The sequence below is a fragment of the Nylanderia fulva genome, unplaced genomic scaffold (assembly GCF_048542155.1).
Source record: "Nylanderia fulva isolate GAGA-0341 unplaced genomic scaffold, ASM4854215v1 Scaffold3, whole genome shotgun sequence".
NCBI lineage: Eukaryota > Metazoa > Arthropoda > Insecta > Hymenoptera > Formicidae > Nylanderia > Nylanderia fulva.
In genome coordinates this window covers 397475-420824 of record NW_028190368.1, presented here as the reverse complement: position 1 = coordinate 420824, position 23350 = coordinate 397475, and the positions used below count along the sequence as shown (strand labels likewise).

The following is a 23350-nucleotide window of genomic DNA, read 5'->3' as shown; positions in this document are numbered from 1 at the left end:
CAGTCTGGCGTTGAAGCATTTACACGTGCAATTCATTCACAGGTGACGGTGTGAATGACTCGCCCGCTCTGAAGAAGGCCGACATTGGTGTCGCTATGGGCATTGCCGGTTCTGACGTCTCCAAGCAAGCGGCCGACATGATCCTACTCGACGACAACTTTGCTTCGATTGTGACAGGCGTGGAAGAGGGTCGCTTGATCTTCGACAACCTGAAGAAATCTATCGCCTACACTTTGACTTCGAACATACCCGAAATCTCGCCTTTCCTGGCATTTATCCTCTGCGATATCCCTCTACCGCTGGGTACCGTCACCATTCTCTGCATCGATCTGGGAACTGACATGGTGAGTCGTACAACACGAAAAACGTCGTATGAAAACGTTGACAGATTGGAGTCGAGTAACGACATTTCGAAGAGATGCTCATGTTTCGCGAAAGCTCTTCCAAAGTCGCTACTCGATCTTCTTTTTATTTGTTAATCGAATTATTTCAGCATTTGTGCGTCGTTCATCATGATGTAATAGTTTATAGTCACGAAGGCACGATACTGTTTCTCAAAGATACCGGTGGTCTTTGACATTTCTAATGATTGATAGGTATCAGCGTGATATACGTGTGGAATACCGAACCTGAAGACTGTGACACAAATCAATAGTTCTTCAAATATACATCCAGCAATATTGTTTTCTTTGTAGATAGCGATGCATTTTTCAAGGCAAGGAACCGGTCAAGGCGGTGCAGCTGATTGATCAAATGGACAACAATCTAGACTCGTCGATTCAATCTTTTTAATAATCTTTATATTTTTATTTCCTTTCTTTTAGATCAATTGCGCTGGTGGAACCATCTCGAGCACATATAATATACGAGTTATTTTACAGGAATTTTAAAATGCGTTGCCTTTGAGGAATCCATTTTTTTACTGGATTTAGGAAATAGAAATTTATCATAACGAAAGAGCGATTCTCTCAAGAAACGTTTCTGTTCAGAAACTTTATCTCTGAAAAAAGCTATATAATACCGCGAATTTCCTCCGAACCCTCTTTATATCTCCTAAAGTCAGTTCCTTAATCGATTTGATTTTATTATTTTTCATTTAATTATCTTCTGTTTATTCTCTATGCTTCATCGTAAACGTAAGAATGCTGTCGATGTCGAATCGATTATTACATATAATATCTCGATTTATGAGGAATTATTTTATATTAATAAGATTCTGTATAAGATTTGTTTATATGGCTAAATTAGATTAATAATTTTATTTTTAATGAGATAATCGAGATGCGTCAGCATTCTTACTTCAACATCATCGGAAGATATACTCGTTATCTAATTGTTGGCGTTGTTACTGAGCTCTTTGATAATGTGACGTCAGGTACCCGCCATTTCGCTAGCCTACGAGGAGGCAGAGAGCGATATTATGAAGCGACAACCACGAAATCCCTTCACTGACAAGCTAGTTAACGAAAGGTAACACATTTACAACATACAACGAAATATTGACAAGCTACGTACAAATTTTCTATAGTACGAAAGAGTGATGATACGCTGTATTCTCAAAGTCTCTTCCATAAATTTATTAAAAATATTAAGAAAACTATTGTCAATTTTTGCAATGTGTATTTTTCACGCAAGAAATTCGTTTAAACACTTTTTTTTAATGGAATAGAACTTCGAGAATTCAAATACACGGCGATTGCTCTCTCATTCTATTGGCTATACACTTCTTTTTTATTTTTCTTTCGGCGATTTTAGTAGTTAGTTGATTCAATCTCTTCTATTGTACGACTTATAAAATACGATGCGAACATTTCGGTTCGCGTCTCTCTTTCTCGGGTTTCGCTCGTCGTTCGATACTCACGTACGACAGGAACTGTGAACTCTGGGTAACGATTCGCGGGCAAATTGATCTCTCGTGTTCCATTCATAATCATTTTTACGCGTTAAACATAATTTCAACGAGCAAGTACTTGTCTCTTTCGAATATTTTCTTTTCAAGTACAAGGAAAAGAAGTTTATGCTTTCTTTTCCCTTTTAAATTATGAACTGTAGTTTGGTCATTGCCGCCAAGGTCACTCGAAAGACTGACGTTCACGCGATGTAGGGATTAATTTGCCAAGCCTATCGCTATCGAGTTGTTGTCGAGTCGGACACGCTAGGACAAAATGCGGATAAGGTAACAATGATGGGAAATGGTGCACGCAGATGCAACACTTCAACGGGTGTTTGGTTGCTGGGACACGCGAGCTTTATTTTCAGTCCGATATTTCTTCTTCTCTCTCTCTCTCTCTATTCATATTATTCTGTACTCGCTCTCTAACAATAAGCTGGATTGAATCTCGTTACACGACACGCTTGCTCGTCCGCGATTTGTCGTTTATTATTTCTTACGGGGCTTGTATCTCTACGAAAAAGAAGTAGTTCGAATTTATTATTCCGTATTATCTTCACGAAAGAGATGATCTTGTGATATACTTGTTGGAACCATATTTTTCCTTTTTTTTTTAATTTGTCGCGAGACGATCGAATTGCGAGACGGGCAATCGCAGATTTTTCCTTGTCGAAAAATTTGCTCTTCCTGTTAAATTAACGGTCACAAGCGCTTCCATCACGATGATCCTTGATCGTATTAGTGTTGTTTCGTTACGCTGAAGGTAAGCCAATCTCTTATTGTAAAGCCTCTCTTTATATATATATATCTATATATATATCTTTTTCTTTTTTTTTTATATATAAGTCTCTACTACTTACTATCTCTAGTTTTATTCTTGTCGAGAGCTCCTCGTCGTTGTTTTATAATTCCTCGCTGCAGTCGTCATCCTGTCGTGAACTGCCACTGGCTTGAGGTGTATATGGGTTGCTGAGACGTCCACAAGAACATATAGACAAGCATCGTTGTGAGAACTCGCATGCGTGATCGTTCCCTTTGGTATTTTATCTGTCGCCTCTTTTTCTTATTCGACAAATTTGGCATTTGTCTCTTTTACCGCCACATCCCTATATCTCTCCACCTTTTCTATATACTACTATTATAATACATCTATATCTCTTCTCATCTATTTTCTGTATTCTTTTTTTCACACCATTCTTCCGCGCCCTATTGCTATCAGTTTTTTTTTCTAGCCTTCCTCTTGAAATCTCTTGAAATCGTGACACATCCTAAAAGCAAGGGGCACTTGTATATTGTGTTGTGAATATTGTGTGGTGTTTATATCGTAAATGTGCAACTCGACTTGTTAATACTTATTACTTTGATCGTTTGTGGACCTGCTTCGCGTCGTCATCGATACCACACGAAGAGATACTCAAGCGACATTGAACGATATAGAGACTCTGAAGACTTTTTATTATACTATTTTAGCTCGGAAGCTCGAAAGTGTTGTAGATTATAAACGGTAGTACTCTCTCTTTCTCTCTCTCTCTCTCTCTCTCTCTCTCTCTCTCTCTCTCTATTTTTTCTCCGTAAATACTTAAGTAGAATAGCATTATACGATAGAATAGAATTGTCATTAATACGTCGGTTTGTGCACACACGAAAAACGTGATATATTTCTTTCTTTTTTTTTCTGTATGTAACTCTGTCTTTCTTTTCTTCATTTTTCTTCTATCTACCTCTGTCTTGTCTATCTATATCTATCTATCTATCTACCTCCATTGTTCCTGGCTGCCTCTATTGCCTCGGGCCAGGTTTTATCGTTGCTGCGCCTCGCTCGGGAAAATGAAATTCTTTTCAACTTGGAATTGGTTCACATTCACATTTCGCTTGGCGAAAATCCATCCGATGGTTCAACATTACAGAATACACATGTAAATGAACAAGGACGAGATTGTTGCGATTGTTCCGAAATTATTATTGCAAATCACCAACTTGAAATTATTGTAGGATATTTTATTTATTTTGCTTTCGTCCAAGACTTTGAAAAGAAACTCTGAAACGCAGCGATACAATTTAATATCAGCTGTGTGATCGATCGAATCGATGGATGCAGAACGGTAAGATTTTGTCGAATGATTCATCACCTGTGCGCGCATTTCATATTTTTCTCATTATTCCCTTTCTTTTTCTCGTGACTTGTTTCTCCCCCCTTTTTCCCCTAGAATTGATCTAGATTTTTCTTAGAGAGAGAAAAGCTATATGCATCAGATTCTGCATCAAGCGATTCACTTTCTTTCTTTCTCAGTCAATCTCGCAATTGAGCAACGATCGTTCTTAGTCATTTTCACAGCGAAAAAAGGCAAGTTTCGTCGACGAAATTGCTTTAGGGAAGGGACGAGGAGGATTTGCTTCGAGCAAAGAAACGCGTTTACGGTGATGGAAATTAACAAATGCTTCGCATTGGAGTCGACGAAGCTTAATCTTAATCAGCTAGTTGAATTCTAATCGATCTTACACGTACATTATATCGCACTCCTGGAAGAACATTACTGCAAATCAAAAAGTAAAAAATCTCACAAAAGCGCGAATCACTTTTATCTATAGTTATAGTTCGACAGCATGTCATATTTTCGTTCAAGTTGACTCGAGTATTTTACGTGCTTGGATAATTTTGAGACTTTATATTATTGTTGGAGACATATTATAGCGTTCCATAATTACAAAGGTGAGAATACAAAATACTCTTTTCGAATTGTAGTAGTCTTCTTGCGGGAGTAGTCTGTATTTACATATAAATAGACATGTGTGTACATATATATATATATATATATATATATGTAAAATATATATATATATATTTACACAAATCTTTGATGCTCAGTAATTATTATCATTATTATTCTTGTCCTGATCTATTATACTAGTCTTATTATTATCATTATTACTATACAACCACAAGCCAGCATCGTTACTTATTATAGTTACTGAATTTTTACTGCCATTACTGTTTTATCTACTATATATCACAGCTGCCGCTGCTACTATTACTACTACTCTATATTACTATTACTATACTTACTACTATTTACTATACCGTTTGTTCTACTTGCCACCATATATCACCGCCAAAAAAAAGAGAGAAAGACACTTTTGTACATTTTTGAGCGTCATGAACTTTTTCTTGCAGTTTTTTATTCTTTACAGTCCTCTCACGTTTTATTCTGTAATGCGCTGCCTACTGCCGCTGCCTACTCTACCCACTCTGCGACTGGCAACTTTCTAATGGGTGCTGAAACGACTGCATACATGTGCAAAAACGACAATTGCTAAACCGGGGGAATCGGGAGATTTTCATTATGCATATATTAATTGGAGAAACGTGGGAAAAATGCTGCGTGGTGGCAGCAGCCCCCTGGTGTTTCCGAGCAAGCGGACAAGCGCGATTCTTTTTACTTTATGGGAATGTTTGGATAATTTGTCATTTTAGTAAACGGAGTCTTTTACAAAGACAAGAATATGCATCAGGGGGTTTCGCCGCCGCGATACTAACGGAAACGATGCTCGAGATCGTATTCAAAGTGTACACGAAAGAGAAGGGAGCTTTCTCAACTGAATCTCAGAAGTGCTCGATATTCGACACATTTCGTTTCATTTATCCCTTAGATTTCTTAGGCTTTTTTATGATACTCAGGCTATAGTTTTGAGAACTAATTTTTTTTTTGAAATTATAGTTCTGTACACATTTTTAGAATTGATTAGAGCACAACTTTTTAGTCCAGTTCTTAGTACGTATAATAAAGTTGTTGCAAAACATTCAAATCACTTTTACTCTTTATCTCTCATATTGTGGAACATCGAGCACCGCTGAAGATACGATTCAGTTGAAAAATACGAGAGGATGACTATTGGAGATTCGCAACACAAGGAGACGTTGAAGCGAAAAACAGAAGGTTCACGTGTGCGCGTGCAATTTTACTTGTGACTTTTCATTTTCACTCGCTTCAGATATGGTACAAATGATTTTTTTTTTAAATTTTTTTTCCGTCGATTGTTCCAGGCCATCTATCTAAACGCAGCGCTAATCCGATGCACAGATACACTGGCTACTGTTCGCAGATTTTCTCTCTCTGCTATACACTTTAATGCAATTTTACGGCACAATTTTCTAACGCAATTTTTTGAACAGCAAAAGTGACTTATTCCTGCAAAATAGGCTGCGTTTAGGACGAAACCGGTCGCGACGATTACCTTGTTCAACAATTACCTTAGAAACATCAATCTTTGAGAATTTTCCATGAGAATCCGTAAGCCGTATATGTTTGACTTGTGCAATCTCCAAATCTCACTCTTTCTTTCTTTTTCGCTCGCACTAGCGCGTACATACGCATTGACCAAGAGAGAGAGTGTATGTGTGCATAAAATATAGTAGTATCATAATGCGGTTTACATATATCTCTCGCATATAACTTCTTTGTAATGCGGGCGGGGGAGGGGGTAATTAGTACACTTTCTAATCAATGGTGGATGGCAGGTGCCGGCCATCTCGCTAGCCTACGAGGCACCGGAGTCGGACATTATGAAACGGCAGCCACGCGATCCTTACAGAGACAATCTTGTCAACCGAAGGTGGGTCTCTCAATTACCCACCTAACCGAAAGAAAAAAAAACAAAAAACCTCTATTGCAAACCTATTGCACTCACACATCCATATCGTATCAAGACTAATTTAAACACACACGTTTTTTATTCACGTTTTTATCGCATCCATCTGTATCACATGTACACGTAACACAAACACGTATACGTTTACCAGTACATCGCACGGACAAATATACCCGTCGGGATGGTCAGACCTGATTAATCCTTTGTCTAGCAAGTAGAGAGACTCGAAATATAACTAAACCGAGGACACAAATTCGACTCCCAGTGCATGAGCGAACGTTAATGTTGCCTGAGACACTTATTTTAACGATTGAGGATAGATTAGAAGAGGTTGACTAATCAGCTAATTAGAGTAATGCTAAACAAAGGATTAATAAGGATTAAGAATTACGTGGTATATTGAAATATTACTTTGTTGAAATGTAACGGTGATGGAAATCAAGTTTGAAATCGATAGCATATGTAACGTTATGTTTTCAACAGCGATTGACTGCTCCGACGAGGCCAAACTTACACGTAATATACACAGCAAATGTATCTTGCGACCAAAGTTAGACGTGATCTCACAATCGCTCGCCCCAGGATTGTGTATACATGTGTACCTACTCGATTCACCTGGTGCACTAATACACGCCATTTCTGGCCCAGTTATTGTGCGATTGCAACTTGGATCGCGATGTTTACACACGACAATACACGCAATAGCAGAGTGTCTGCTGACTTTGATAATCGAGTATCTGTTCTAGTTTCTCTCTTGAAACTTCATTTCTTCGTAACTTTGCATGCATCTCAAAAGGAAAAATCGGTCGAACGACAAAATTATTACATCTTTTAAAATTGATTTATCGATGAAACGATGAAAATCTTGGCATTTTTTCTTCCTAAGGATCTCGAGTCCTAGAATAAATTTAAATTAGTAGACACTCTGCGGAGAAGCAACGCCCGACTCTAGGAATCTAGTTGATTAGCATAGAGCACAGAGCAAGTTTTTGACCTATAGAGAAAAATTATCAGATGTTGAGAATGCCGAATGCTTTTTTTAGAATCTTACACTTAGAATATTTCACCCGAATTAACACATACTTACACGCTGCGATCTAATCGTTTAGCTTTGAACTATCTACGTGTTAATTTTTCTTAGTCGTTGCACTAGGTGTATGCGCGCAAATCGCGAGTGAATTCCAATCAAAACACCGAAAACATCAATATTGTGCTGTCAATAATTGATTATATAATCAGTTATTACACTGATAATATTCGTAATATAGAGTAATAATGAATATCCAAAATAATGGAGAGATGTGGGAAAATTCTATTTCGATATTGACAGCATCAAGTTCTAATCTATCAGTCATGTTATTCGATGGATACACACACTCACACATCTGTTTCTGGAAATTTCATTTTATCCAATAAAGTATCAAAATATTCAATATAAAATAAATATATAAAATAAAGATTAATCGAATTTTATAGAAAAAAAAACTTTTCCAGGAACAGATACGAGTTCGATAGATTTTTATACGGTAGATCGAGAGTGTTAGACATCATCGAAAGCATTCGCCAGAGAAACGGCGAATTCGCGATTGCCTATCGACGATTTTTTCGCAAAATGCACGTTTCATCTCAAGCTGTTTTCTTCTTCGCTGTCTGATCTATTTTTTTAAATATTTCTCATTGAGGAAGAAGAGCACGCAACTCTGGTGTTGATCGCCGAGAGCAGCTTTTGAAAACGAGCGACAAGCACGAAAATGCACAGCTTGAGCGCGCGCAGCCTCTTTCTTTCTTAGCGAACGCGATCTACGGATGTTGGATCGTGATCTACGACCTTGGATATCGATCTTTATCGCGCTGCCGCTCTGCAGCCCTTCTCTCTGACATTTGACATTTCGTATCAGCTGAGCACGCTTGCGCGACCGCTAACTCGCTAAAACTATACAGGCTCTTCTCCGTTTGACTGCGCTTTCCGGACTCGACGAGGACCGGAACCACTAAACCGTCTCAGTTCGACTAACTATGATTGCTGAAGCAGTCGCATGCGATTCGCTTCCAAACTCGACCCTGCGCACAGATATTCTCTCATTGCATGCGTCTTACAATTGCTTTGACGACATTAATCGATTACTCGTAGTAATCTCTCGTAGAGTTTAGTATAACTTTAATTGCAGATATAATAACAGGAACAAACGAAGACTGAAACATGGTTTGATTGTATTGATAATCTGGCTTACAACAGTCGACTTGTAGCTTTCGTGTAATTTTAGTTGTAGCCTAAAGAAAATGAGAAATTTTCATTTCCATCTCTTTTCCATCTTCTTTCTCGTATCCTGTAATCTTATTAGATTATTTAGTAACTATCGATAATATTGCATGAGATGGAAAAATTCTCTGTAGCCAGATTATCGTGAATGAATCGAGACGTTCGAAGCAAGAGCGGATATCTTGTAAGAGTCACATTTACAAAGCCTCGCATATTATTATTGCGGGTCACTTGCTTTGAACTTTTCGATTATGGCATACTAGTATGCCAATTAAATCGCTTTGGTATTAATGCTAACGATCAACGGGCTGGAAACGTGCGCGGGGTAAGCTTTGGTAGCGCGAGGTAACTCTAGGAAATGGGCAGCTTCGATGTTTTAACCGGTGCAGCTTGTCACTGTGAGAACCGACAAGCGACAACTATGTGTGTCTGTCTGTCTGTCTGATTTATCCGTCCGTCTCTGTCCTTATTCGCTCTATGTGGCATGCATCTTATTGTCGAGAACCGATCGTTAACCGTCCGCCTAGTGTGTTGGTAAGTAATCTGCATTTTGCTCCTAACCGGTGACTATGGCTTCCGTTAACTTTAACACAAACTTTGACTTATTAGAAGTAATGCCAAAGTCGGACGATCGATGGCGAATGCGCTTTCGCGGGATGTCGAGGAATCCTGAAAACACGCCGTCTGCTGACTTGAAAAGGTTTCTCTACCGAGAATCCGGGGGAAAAAATTTCGCAAAATGAATGCAGCTTATTCGAAAACCACTTTAAAAGGAGTCTGCACTCAATGTACCCCTTTTTCTCAAAAGCTTGTGGAAATCTTGACCTAAAATTTAATTTTTTCGAGCTTTTGAAGTCGATCGCGAACCATTGAATGCTATATTGATAAAAATCTAGAATTACTTTCGGAGGATGGAAACGTGTTGTAAAATGCATTAAAGTTACGTTACGGCGAAGAATAAAGATTCCTCGAAATCCAACATAAAGCAGCGTCATTGGTCTCCCGAAAGGAGAATGCTCTTCAACGAGTCTATCTGCATCTAGGCTTATTTCGATGGCGTACGGTCAAATCGGTATGATCCAAGCTGCAGCCGGTTTCTTCGTCTACTTTGTCATTATGGCTGAGAATGGATTCCTGCCCTTGTATCTGTTTGGCATCCGAAAGCAATGGGACTCTAAGGCTATCAACGATTTAACTGACAGCTACGGTCAAGAATGGGTAAGCACGATCAATACTGTTTTGTCTATAACTGAAAAAAAGAACATAAATAAAAATTTAATTTGATTTTTAGTCAAACTATTCTAAATTTTTCGTTATATTCATATATATTATTAGAGAGAGTTATAACTGATTGTGCAAATTTATCTTTTTACCAAAACATAAAACAGACCTATAGGGATCGCAAAACGCTGGAGTTCACTTGCCACACAGCTTTCTTCGTATCGATCGTAATTGTGCAATGGGCTGATCTGATCGTCTGCAAAACGCGCCGCAACTCGATTATTCATCAGGGAATGAGAAACTGGGCTCTGAACTTTGGTCTCGTGTTCGAGACCGCCCTTGCTGCGTTCCTAAGTTACACGCCTGGTATGGACAAGGGTCTCCGTATGTTCCCACTCAAGTATGTATTATTCATCTTTGCGCATCAAGATCCAAATTTACATATGTATACAAAAATCTTTAATCATGATTTATTTTATTCATAAATTTCTCTTTCATACATTTAACGCTCTAAACAAATTCAATCTAAACTCGACTTTCAAATTGACAGTGTATAATGCGATACAACTGGAAAATGCAATAACCCATATATGTAACGTTGCAGATTTGTATGGTGGTTACCAGCTCTGCCGTTCATGTTCGCCATCTTCATTTATGACGAAACGAGACGATTCTATCTCCGCCGGAATCCAGGCGGCTGGCTCGAGCAAGAAACTTACTATTAAACGCAAAGAGGATTAAATCACACGCATGCAGAGCGCGCGCGCAAGAGGACGAGTGAACGGACGAGAGAGCGAGAGAAAGAGAGTGAGAGAAAGAGAGAGAGCGAGCGAAAGAGAGAGAATGATGATGAGAGAGAATGAGACGCATACTCACACCTGAAAGATACACCTAATAAAAGAAAAGAAAAATAAATAAATCACTCATATTGAACAGATATATAACACTTTTCACACGAAACGTGCTACTGGGTCTGTCCGAGTCACGTGTCGGGAGAGCAACGGATGGACAACGAAGGATGATTACGCGCAGAGATTCGTGCTTGCTCTCACGACGAGAAAGAGGGCGCGAGACTATTTCTCCGCGACGTGGAGAAGACCCTTTAGCGCTATAGATACAGCGCGAGGTACAAAGAGCACGCTCGTCGTTCTGGCTTTGCTGCCAACAATCGCTTGCACGCTTGCGTGCCGGATTTCATAGTCTCAAAAAAATTGATCCGGTGTTCGAGAGAAAAAAGAAGGATTCGTCGAGGAAATTTCACCAGTCACCATCGTACGAATCATGGGAAGCCAATTGGGAAGTCGCGCCTTCTGCTCTGCGTTCAACAATACAACTACTACGGGGCTTTCCGGTGATGATTGGTGCTGCTGCTGCTGCTGCTACTACTACTACGTCAGATTCTGGACGGGATATATTCCACAAGCGTCGTTCGAAGATGGAACGAAGGAAAGAGAGAAAGAGATAATTGAGAAGAGTCGCTTGGTGACGTCGCGATGCGATTGATGCAATGTGAGTGTCAGGCCTAAAGAAAAAAAAACGCGATGAAAGAATGCCGCAACGGCAACGAGAATGAAAGTCCGGAACGGCAGCGGAAATGGACACACGCTCGAGAGACCGGGGCGTTAAATGCGCGACAGAGAATCACGGAATCACGTGCATTCTTATGTCTTATGCCGGATGCGAATTACTACATTCACGCGACTTCTTATACTATTAGTGGCGTATTATCGTAGCACATCTTTGCGTTACCAAGAAACTTTATAATAATAGGCTTTCGTTGATCGTCGATCAATGCGCGCAAAATAACGGTACGCGAAAGATCGGCATATACACACAACACGCCCTCCATTGAGAAGAATTTTAGGTCGACGACAAGAAGATAGAGACTCGCGGAAAAAACCAAGGGGAGCAGAGCAAACCGAAAAAAGTGCTCAATATAACAGGAGAACCGTTAAAAAAAATTCTTAGGCATCTCGCGTGACACCGAAATATATACTTCGTACGAAAATCTAATTACTTGTTAATTGTAACGATGGACCTGATATGGCAGAGAATATATCGGCACGGTCTATAGTTATACGTCATGATAAAATAACTAAAATAAAGGGAAGAGAGAAAGTGAGAGAGAGAGAGAGAGAGAGAGAGAGAATTATATAAATAACTAAATGAAATAAAAAAAAATAATAAGATATAATTAAATAAAACCGCATTCGCAGTATTTATTATTATTAAATAAACGACATACACATTCGGTTTTGAGTCTTAATCCGTGTAGCTGTCAGGACGAAAACGGCAAAGACGTATCGCGTAGTTTCAGTATAGTTATGACTCTTAGCTCGAAGATAATATCACACTAACACACGGGGAGACAGATAGGATGGAAAAAAAGTGCGCGTTGATCGGGGTAAATTCCAACGGAGAGTGGGGTGGTTCGTCCCATCGTAATCGAGCAGCAGGAGAATGGAAAGAGGTATATAATTAGGCGGTGAGAGAAGCTATATATGTGGACGTATGTAAAATAATTATCAACAGAATCACTACCACAAATTGACGAGGATATACGAACTGATAAACGATATGTTATGTAATTGCACGGGCGGATAGTAAATGTGCGGCGGGTGGTCGCGGCCTGGTTGCCGGCGAACCGGAGAAAAAAAAAGAAAATAAAACCTGCCGCATGCCATTTGAGAGGATAAATGAATTATTATAAAACGTTATTGATTAACGAAAGAGGGAGAGATGATAAGAGAGATAACAAAAAAGTTTAACGAGGCAGGATAGTGGGAAATAATACACGAATGCACTTTGTATTAGAGAAGGGATGCGGGATATAGAACGGGAAAGGAAAGGGAGATCGGAGCAGAGAAAGCGAGTAAAAAAATGTTCTTACTTAGGTAAAAGCTAAATGAAGAATATAAAAAATTCCTTCTCTTAGTTTTTCATAGATTTAAAACGCCAGCGGGACAGCTCGCTATAAATCATTGACCCCCCCGCAACGCGGAACGCTCTGTGTAGCAGCGAAAAAAATGTGTAGGATCTCTCTCGTCAGCCAGCCGGCGAGCGCGCTGTCCGTGTTTTGCTTGCGTATGTGTGTGTATGCTTGCGCGTGTATGTACGTTGTGCATGTAGTATCGAAACAACACACAACGGTGACTTAAAATGCCTGCCACGCGACTTTTTTTTTCTTTTTTTTTCCCTGGCCCGGGACGATCCGAGACTTTTCTCATCGACGCGATCTCGCAACCTATGTACACACACGAATATAATTATATCCTTCCTCCTCTCGTCTCCCCCGTGGGTCTCTCTCTAAGTCGTTGCCCGCGTTCGCTTCGGAATCGCGATCGCGACGTTGATGGTCGATGCGAGAAAAGCCCGCAGGACGAGAAATCGGGGTGCTATTTTTTTTTTTATCCGAGCGAACGAATTTTCCTTTAACGATAAACGATTTATCTGGATACTTTTTTTCGGATGATCAATGAATGAATACGCTCTCTCTCCACTTTTCGAAAATAATTAGAATCGATAATCGCGAAACAGTAGGATTTTAAAACATCGTTTTCAGCTTTGTCGCGTGTATCGTTGAAAGAATTGTATAGAAACGCGATTAATTTAAGGACACCCTCGTATGTATGTCGTGGCGACTCTCCAAATAATTAATCATTCCATTTACTTTCCGAACAATGACGCTTCTTTCGTTTTCGCGCGTCGCGGAATATCCCCAAAATCCAACTCATCGTTTACTTTTACAAAGAGAGAATGGAGCAAATTGCGCGTGGCTATATTGTTACAATTATATCATGTTATATAATGGCCCGCGAAGATGATGATTCTATATTCTGATAATGATGATTGCGTCCTCGTCGATCGATTGTGGCGAACGCGGGAGGACTCGATGAGTGAACATGCGACGCTCGCTCGGCGGCCCAGGCCCAAAAAAACTACCCTAAGTGTTCAATAATCGACGTGTTCTCGAGGTGCCCCGTACAACGCGAAACGTTTCTCCCTTCGCCGGTTTCCTCCGTCCGGTGCCTCGAATCTCGCCGCCAGGACGGGCCCTTAATAAGGCCCGGCGTTTCCCTCGACCTCTCGCGCGAACCGATTTTGCTCTGTTGCGCTTTCGCACGGGAGATGGCGCGAATTGCATTCCGGCGACCTTGGACGGTTTCACGGAAAGGGATGAAAATGCCTGAATGAAAATTCAAACATTCTCAACCCTTATCGTTTCAGGCCGTTCCCGTTCGTCGTCTTTCTCGCGGAGGAGAGAATCGACGAAGCGAAGTGTTGTCACGCACGAGTGTCGGATAAAAAGGCATCGGATAGAGACGGATCGCAGGCGCGAGCTCGTTACATCGGGAACTGGAATTCGAGAATTTTACGTTTCAAAAGTATCCATCGGCCGATCGGTGCATCGCGCGAAAAAGAAGAATCTTTCAAAATTCGGACGCTATCATCCAATTTATCGCGGCGTTTCCGAATCGATCGACGCCGATCAACCAACCAAATTCTCCTCCTCTGTCCGCGTTATATTATATAGGCGAAAAAGAAAAATTGTACTTTTTAGGAAGAGACAGCGATTTTATTAATGTCGCGACACGGCTCTCGCGCCGTAAAAAGATCGATCGCTTCTGTCACAACGAAAATGCGGGGAAATTTCGTAAAAACGTTCTCGTGCGCGATTGTTATTCTTGATGGATTGCCGTTTTTACGGATTGGATGCGAATGAAAAAGTGCAGGATCGAGAGAGAAAGAATGAAAGAGAGAGAATGAGAGAGAACGAAAGAGAGGAACATACTTGCGCGTATGTGTGCGGTGGATATCTTTGAAGCTACGGAGAAGATCCGCGGCGTTGTCGACAGGGTGTTCCGTGCCTGTAGGGGGGCCGTAGGAGCCCAAAAAAAAAAAAATGCTTTGCCGTCGTGCGCCGCCTCTTTACTTTAGGCTAATAATTTAAATATTATTAATAAAATATAATAGTATAATAATATAAATAAATAATAATGATAAATAATAATAATAATAATAATACATGTTACAATAAGATATTATTAGATGTAATTATTATATATGGTTTAGTCTAGATCGTGTTGTTGAAGAAAAAAAACAAAGTACGTATAAGCGAACAAAAAAAAAGATGAGGAACAGAGTAGAAAAGAGTGATGCGACGATGGAGGGAAGACAAAACGAGGGTGGAAACCGAGACACAGGCGGGGGAGAAAGTTTCGGTCTAAGACCACACAATCCTTTTGCGGTGGACTGATGCAGGAAGATGCTGCGCTTTTTACACGCTTACTATAACATTTATTCGTGAGATTTAGAGAAAGAGAGCGAGAGGAGGAATCCCTAGAAGGATATTTCCTGTATATGTATATGCGTATATCTCTGTGGATATTATCTCATTTCGTTTCCCTCTTTTAAAAATAAGCTCTAAGGCATGTAACGTGGCTCTTCGTCATTCTCTTCAAAAACATAAATTCATACATATATGCACTGATAAAAAATAAACGCAGTTTTTCATTTCAAATCCTTTGTGTTCTCTAATACTCTAATTAAAAGGAATCCTCGCAAAAAACAAAATGGCGCCGCGCGCTTGCACAGTCCGCCGCATATCGCGTCGGAATCATTGAACGATTAAAGAGTTTAAAAAAAAGAGCGAGAGAGAGAGGGAGAGAGAAAAAATGTAAGGCGAACGATGTTTTATTAATATTGTATATATATTTTAAATAATTGAATGACGGACAAACAGATCGCACGCGCGAACGACGGCGACCTCGACCGAGAAGCGTTCCTCGTTCGAGGAGAGAGGATCGCTTCTTCGTCTCACGGGTCTATCCGTATATACACTCCTTTTTTTCTGTTTCTTCTTTTTTTTTCTTGCGTTACAAACGCCGCGTATACCACACATCTGTACACGTAATACACCGCGTATAGAGAATGAGAGAACGAGAGCGAGAGAGCGAAAGAAAAAAAGAAAGACAGACAGAGAGAGAGAGAGAGAGGGAGAGAGAGAGAGAGAAACACGGGTTTACACGCTCGGAAAAATGACACGTTACTATTACACCGCTCCACCAGCTATATCTATATTCTGATTGACGATTGACGATTCCCTTTCGCAATTAATTAATTATTATTCGATAAGTTCTGTTTTTACACACGCGACACACATGTGAAAAATACATCGCAACCTCTGAGATACGAATACAACCCAAGTGTCATTACTTTTGATGTTAAATAAAAAATACATAATTAATATATAGAGCGGCCTCCCATTTTCCATTTTTCCTCCATCTTTCCTCTCTTCGACCGACATCGAAAAATTAAATTAAAAAAGGAAAAAAAAAAAGAAACTGCGCGCGCCATTTTTGCGACTGTGTCTAATAGGAGCAAACACGTGACGAGCTCGCTATATTATTATTAATCGTTACTTTTTGTTGTATTTGTAATTATTATATTATCGTATTATTGTTGTTGAGATAAAGATATTCAAGAGTATCAATTAGAAATTTACGATAACTAGAAAGTAACTAATGAACCGTTCAAATATTTTGCAAACGAAACTACAATTCTCGAGGAAATATCTGCGACTTGTAAATGTGTATAAAAATTACGATAAAGATTATATCATATAATGTATTTAAATCTCGGTTCTTTTTAATTTACTGTTGTGAAATATTCATTCATACGATCCTACATCTCTCGCACCAAATTATATTAAATATAATTTATTTATAAATGCCTCCAGAAACTTGAAAATAATATTAAATGTAAATTTTATTATACGAGTTTAAAATTAATTTTCTGTCTGTGAAGAATAAGCATAGCTTCTTATATATTTATATAGATTTTTATTTATATTATATATACAAATAATTTTATTTTCTATTTACAACAAAGCAATATTAATACAAACATTTCCTTTTTCGCTGATTGAATAGAATTTTATAAGGAAACATTTATTCGAATGAATTTTCGATCTTTATAAATAGCTGATCAATTTCTCTAGATTACATATATATATATATATGTGTGTGTGTGTGTGTGTATATATATATATGTGCACTTAACGTCACAAAGGTGTTCGAATCGTTTGATTGATCAATTAGAAGGAAAAAATCTTTGCCTTTTGATTGATCAAACAATTTAAATTCAAATTTGTGTTTTCGATCAATCGATTGACATTCGACCAATCGATTATAACCTCGTTCTACGATTCAGGTCTCATGTTGATATTATTTGAAAATTTAACGGCCAATGATATCTAATAGAAATGTTTTGCCCATTGCTAATGACATGCGCAGCAGATCACGTGACACGAACTCGATAGATTCGTGCCTATTAATGCAATTTCGGGCGCTTTTGATTTTGATCAACGTCTTACTTATTTCGAGCGCTATATTGAACACGCATAATATTAATGTATATACGGAATAATTTATAATAGAATTTATTATTTTCTTAGAAATCTTTTATTCTATTTTCTCTATAAAAAATTGACAATATCATGCTTTTCAATTAAATAGATACGCTACTGAGTCATCTGACTTTTACGCTAATACGCATGCGCGAAAAATTTCATCGCGGTTGTACGTTGTGTGTACATATTCGTAAGGTTGATGTTTAGCGGTTGTAATTTTTAACAGACAAAAACAAATATGGTTCGAGCGATTGACAATGGTATGAAAAATATATTCTGCAAAGTGCAGTATAATAAAATTGATCATCCGCAGTGCGTGAAGCAACTCACGAAATTATATGAGAAAGTAAGTCTAAGTTATGTTCAAGTATTTTCATGTATTTGTTATAATTAGCAGTTTACAATTTATTTTTCGAGATTTACAATAATTTATAATATCTCAAGATGGAATCTTATAATATCTCAAGATTTATAATTTATAATATCTCAAGATTCATTAATTTATAATATCTCAAGATGGATTAATTATATTTGTATAATATTTACTGATTCTTTTATTTTTTCAGAACGATTTTGATATATTCTGGAATTGTTTTATTTCATTTTTAAAAGTACCTCTCACGATGGCACAACAACATCTGCATGTTATGAACACATTAGAGTTTGCTGCCAAATTTGCAGTGAGTTTCTATTCCTCGGAGACAGAAACTGTGGAACCAATGACTCCATTTCTTAACAAGTTATTCAATTTTCTGCTAACGCATCACAGTGCTAAAGATAAAGCAGTGAGATATCGCATATGCCACTTCCTAAACTTACTCTTAAATTCAATGGGCGATGATGCTTTCATCGATGATAATCTGTGCGATCAAATTACAGTCAGTATGATGGATCGATTATTGGATAAGTCGCCTAAAGTTAGAGCGCAGGCTGTTTTAGCTCTTCACAGATTGCAAGATCCAACAGATGAAGAATGTCCTGTAATAAAAATGTATATATTTCATGTATCTAAAGATCCAAGTGCTGAAGTTCGCAGAGCGGTTCTCTCCTCTATGGGCAAAAATCAAAAGACCTTACGAGCTGTACTGATAAAAACACGAGATATCGATGACACTGTGCGCAAACTGGCATTTGAGTTTATAAGTAAGATCACAGTGCGTTCCTTGACTATTGAACAAAGAGAACGTTTGTTGAAGGATGGTCTCAAAGACCGAGCCGAGATTGTCAGAACGTGTGTAAGCAATGTTTTATTGCCAACATGGCTACGATGCTACAATGGAGAGTATATAAGTCTTGTACATGCTCTCGATGCTGGAATAGGAACAGAGACTGCTACCTTAGCTTTACAGATACTATTCAAGTGAGTATATCTTATAAATAATAAGTAAATAAAAAAAAAATATATATATATATAAAAGATATAAATCAATAAGAGAAACCAAATTTTATATCAAATATTCTTTTTACAGAGATGCTAATTTAAAAAATTTATTGGAGCAAGTGCCAATAGATAAAGACACGAGACTAATTCCACTAACAAGCTTATCGAATGAAAATGTTTTATATTGGAAATGTGTAATAAAACATCTTCAGTCTCTTTCATGTACGGAAGAATTAGAATTAATTATTCCAGAATTATCTGGATTTTGTAAATATATACGCGAATTTATGACTCTTATATCTTCCAAGTCATACGAAGTATGGGAAAAAGAGTGCCATAAGTTTATTCTGCTACAACTCTTTGAGATATCTACAACTTATGATCTCGCAGATGAAGTGGGTAGAAAGAATCTGAACGAATTAATAATAGATGCTCTAATGAGCGATTACTGCTGCGATAAAATAATCGAGTGTGTAGTAAGTCATTTGACAGAAGTGATACCAGATGTCAATAATGTATTGGACATAACTGCCAACGTTATCAGCGAGACTAGGCTACCTTCAAATGAAAATGTAAATACTCAACAAGCTACTCAACAAATTACTGTGGAAGAACAACAAGAGAAAAATATGCAAGTAAGTATTAGAATCTAGTATTGTCAATATATTAGAGACAAGAAAAATGTCGGACACAATTTCACTTTCTAGAGTATTTACTTTTACATTAATATCTAGATCCTACTTTTTATATTTTACGCGCATCTCTAATTTCTTATTAATGGATAAATCTACTTTTTTTAACATTTAATTTTAGAAAGCAAGATTAAAAGTTGATATATTAGAACTCGAAGAGGAATTATATCAAGCAGTCAAAGAAGAGAATTTTTTACAAGCCGAAAGTCTAAAAGAGAAAATAAAGATTTTGAAAGAGGAAATGAACCAATTATCTAAGATTCCTGAAGCTGTAATAACCGAAGATATACGCGAGGAAAAAAATGATTCTGCAACTATGATGAAGTGCCTCAACATGTTATACTCTTCGATGCAATTTGTTCGCGTATTAACACCCACACTTAGGAGTTTGATGTCTCTTGTTTTACAAAGTCTTGACGTAAGCATATATGACATTATATACACATATGTGTATATATAATTATAATATTCTACTTCTACAACATTTTTCGTGCAGTCATTTATTATATTATCATATTTTAATTTTATTTTGTTGCAGCATCCCGATGATAATGTACACATATTAGCGCTAAAAATATTAGGTGTTTATTGCATATTGGACAAAGAATTAGCTAAAAAACATATAATGATATTTTTCTATCAATTTTCTTGCGAGCAAGAGAATCAAGAAATTTGGATAATTGCTTTGAAAGGAATATTCGATCTCTTGCTTATATATGGTTTGGAATATTTTGAAAATTTGCAAATTCAGGAAGAAAGCTCCATGCAAAATAGATCTGAAAAGAGTCGTTTACTTTACACACATGAAGACAGTGTCGTTTCTATAAATAAACAGATTGAAATAGAGAAGAGTCCTGGTAATTTCATTAAAATCTTGATGGGATTGCTCAACAACACGGTAAATAGATAACATCTTTTTAAATTTTGTTATAATTGAGTAAAATTTATTGTAACTATATTTGGAAATTTCAGAATCAAGACCTGCGCACTATTGCAGCGGAAGGATTTTGTAAATTGCTGCTCAATCAACGAATTAATAGCAGTAGTCTTATATCGCGTCTGATAATACTGGGCTACAATGAAGCCAATATTGATGATATTGTTCTTCGACAATGCTTAAGTGTTTTTTTCGAGTATTTTATCGTACGTGTACCCGAAGCACAAGAAATGCTAGAAAGCGCATATTTTCCAACACTACGAGCCCTTTGCGATGCACCGGATGTTAGTCCGCTACGGGAGATTGATACATATCACGTTTCCAAATTTATATTGAACCTAACTAGGCGAGGATATCAAAAGACCGGCGGACAAACGTTTCACACGCACAACAACCTTGCATTTGCTATATTGGCAGATATATTAAACCCGGAAAGCAACATAGATAAGGATACTCTTATTAAATCTTTAACGAATTTGTATATTCAAATAGAGGATGCTCTGTCGAAGCAAAATTTGCAAGAAGCCATCGAGAATGTTACGAAAAGTGTACATAAACTCTCTTTGCATTTTTTACTTTTAACTTTAATACAATTGAACGAATAATATGAAATATTAATTGTAAACTTGATGTTTTTCTAGGTAAGGGATTCTGACAAACGGTTACTGAGATATATTGAACAGTTCAAACAAAAATTAGAAACTCCTGCCGAAACAATAGAGAGTGCAGCAGAAAATGATAGTGACAGCGAAGACTAAAATATATGGTACATACACAATTTTTAAAACTGTGGCTTAAATTTTTAAATTAATTTATATATATATATAATTGCTTCACATATAATTGTATACTTTCATAAATAATATGTATTTTTATACTTGTATAATATATGTATATCTTTTATACTTGCTTCATACCTGAAGTTCTAAAAAAATGAACATAATCCATTATAATAATTATTGCTATATATAGATTAAAATAATGATTAAATATTAAAAAAATATAATTTCTTTATTTGAAAAAAACAGAAGAAATATGAACAGAGCTGTGATATTATTGTTTGCAACAATGAGATGACATCATTTATATATATATATATATGTATAATATATTAATTATCACAAAATCAATGATATATTCATGTATGCATAAAAAATAAAAAATTGTCGATTATCTGAATATAAAAAAGTTCGCTCCGATACATATGATTGGTTCCATACGCAGCAGATGACATTTTTCAGTTATGACAGCGACGTTTAGATGGCGTATAAGTTTGTTTATGGTTACAGGAGCAGTTTATGTTCTCTGCCAAGAAAGGGATGAGAACAGACTTTATTTACGATAATTAAAGTTGAAAAGAGTTTCTTCACAGTCATGGACAAACTGGCGAAGCCGCAAATAATTTGTCACATTGAAAAATCAGTGGACTATTCACTATTTGATGTCAAATGGATACCGTGCAGCGCGAAATTTGTGGTTATGGGTTCTCGACCTCGTGGAACCGGCATTATCCAAATCTACGAGGTGTCCAGCGGCGAGTTGAAGCTCGTGAAGGATATAGAGAGATCCAATCAGATGAAGTGTGGAACATTCAAGGCTTCCAATCTTCGGGATAGACATTTAGCTACTGGTGATTTTAAGGTTTCTTTTACTCTAACAGATATCTGTTTAATTCTTATATTTACATCCAATATTTCCTATATGACAGGACTTTATAAAGTAAGCTACATATTATTCATCTGTCTTATAGGGTAAATTGAATATCTACAACTTGGAGGATCCCTCGATACCAATTTACACAGCTAATGCTCACACGCAGATCATAAACGCCATTGATGGGGTAGCAGGTGCTAGTGTAGGATGTGGCGCACCTGAATTGGTAACTGGATCCAGAGATGGAAGTGTTAAAGTCTGGGATCCCAGGCAGAAGGGTCGACCGGTCGCTGTTATGGAGCCTAAGGAAGGAGAGAGTCGACGAGACTGTTGGTCGGTCGCGTTCGGCAATTCTTACAATTCCGAGGAGAGAGTGGTGGCTGCGGGATACGATAACGGTGACGTCAAAATGTTCGATCTGAGAGCAATGACGTTGAAGTGGGAAAGTAATCTGAAAAATGGAGTTTGCGCTCTCGAATTTGACAGGAGAGACATCCCCATGAACAAGCTGGTTGCCACTACGCTAGAATCCAAATTTTATCTCTTCGACTTGAAGACTCAGCATCTCAAGAAGGGCTTTCCATATCTTGTTGAAAAGGTTCATTATTTAGAGAAAATTAGAATTTATATTTTCCAAATATATAAGTTTGTAATCCTGTGTGACTGCTTGATTTTAGGCTCATAAATCGACGATATGGTTGGTCAAGCATTTACCGCAGAATCGTGAATTATTCGCGACTTGTGGAGGTGGAGGGACAATCTGTCTTTGGAAATAGTAAATATATTTATACAGTTTAATAACATTATTACAGTTCTGTGAGAAAAATATGCTTTAAAAATTAATATTTATTATTTTTCAGTAATTATCCAGAGAAAAGAAAAATTACGGACGCCGATGGGATCGAGATGGGTGTCGTGGGCAGCGTTAGCTTGTTGCAAAATAGTACGCTCTCGTCGCAACCCATTAGTTCCTTGGATTGGAGCCCGGACAAACAAGGACTCGGCGTTTGCACGTCGTTTGATCAATGTTTACGCGTTATCATCACTACGAAACTCAACACATATTGATTAAACAGCAGAGAAAACTACTTGTAAATATAAGTGTACTATAGCAGGAGAGAAGTTTCTTTAAGTTTCGTTTTGTACGTTTAAGGTAAGCTATGAATAAAATTCTTTAGTTGCCTCATATGCGACTTTATTGAATACAGTCGGATAATAAAGGAGGGAAGCAAGAGAAATGAGAAAACGCACATCAAA

At 37.6% G+C, this 23350-nt stretch overlaps 3 protein-coding genes across 10 annotated transcripts in view; all 3 read left to right on the top strand.

Moving 5' to 3' along the window:
• Window positions 1–16655, top strand: part of Atpalpha (sodium/potassium-transporting ATPase subunit alpha) — a 76356-nt gene extending 59701 nt beyond the window's left edge. For 7 of the 8 annotated variants that reach the window (XM_085484351.1, XM_029307131.2, XM_085484354.1 and 4 more), the window contains 5 exons: window positions 43–344; window positions 1376–1470; window positions 9842–10016; window positions 10187–10419; window positions 10624–16655. In XM_085484351.1, coding sequence (XP_085340477.1) covers window positions 43–344; window positions 1376–1470; window positions 9842–10016; window positions 10187–10419; window positions 10624–10744 — 926 coding nt within the window. In that variant the 3' untranslated portion in view covers window positions 10745–16655. Of the gene's footprint in view, window positions 1–42; window positions 345–1375; window positions 1471–6407; window positions 6503–9841; window positions 10017–10186; window positions 10420–10623 lie in introns of all 8 variants that reach the window. The other variant, XM_085484349.1, reaches the window with a different exon arrangement.
• A 930-nt stretch (window positions 16656–17585) lies between these two features.
• Cap-G (Chromosome associated protein G) lies at window positions 17586–21343 on the top strand. Its single transcript, XM_085484263.1, has 7 exons — window positions 17586–17776; window positions 17997–18790; window positions 18900–19446; window positions 19625–19921; window positions 20042–20401; window positions 20476–20988; window positions 21082–21343. The coding sequence occupies exons 1-7, from the start codon at window positions 17669–17671 to the stop codon at window positions 21196–21198; spliced, it is 2736 nt and encodes a 911-aa protein (XP_085340389.1). The 5' UTR covers window positions 17586–17668; the 3' UTR covers window positions 21199–21343.
• Window positions 21344–21588: 245 nt separating this feature from the next.
• Window positions 21589–23279, top strand: Wdr92 (dynein axonemal assembly factor 10). The gene is made up of 4 exons (XM_085484264.1): window positions 21589–22081; window positions 22191–22691; window positions 22771–22868; window positions 22954–23279. The coding sequence occupies exons 1-4, from the start codon at window positions 21815–21817 to the stop codon at window positions 23159–23161; spliced, it is 1074 nt and encodes a 357-aa protein (XP_085340390.1). The 5' UTR covers window positions 21589–21814; the 3' UTR covers window positions 23162–23279.
• Window positions 23280–23350: the final 71 nt, after the last annotated feature.

Bases quoted from the DNA above. Each gene is read 5' to 3' on its own strand.
- Cap-G (XM_085484263.1), top strand. From the start codon at position 17,669: ATGGTTCGAGCGATTGACAATGGTATGAAAAATATATTCTGCAAAGTG. The intron at 19,447-19,624 runs GTAAGTATTAGA...ATTTAATTTTAG, and splicing joins AACAAGAGAAAAATATGCAA to AAAGCAAGATTAAAAGTTGA. The intron at 19,922-20,041 runs GTAAGCATATAT...ATTTTGTTGCAG, and splicing joins TTGTTTTACAAAGTCTTGAC to CATCCCGATGATAATGTACA.
- Wdr92 (XM_085484264.1), top strand. From the start codon at position 21,815: ATGGACAAACTGGCGAAGCCGCAAATAATTTGTCACATTGAAAAATCA. The intron at 22,692-22,770 runs GTTCATTATTTA...GCTTGATTTTAG, and splicing joins TTCCATATCTTGTTGAAAAG to GCTCATAAATCGACGATATG. The intron at 22,869-22,953 runs GTAAATATATTT...ATTATTTTTCAG, and splicing joins ACAATCTGTCTTTGGAAATA to TAATTATCCAGAGAAAAGAA.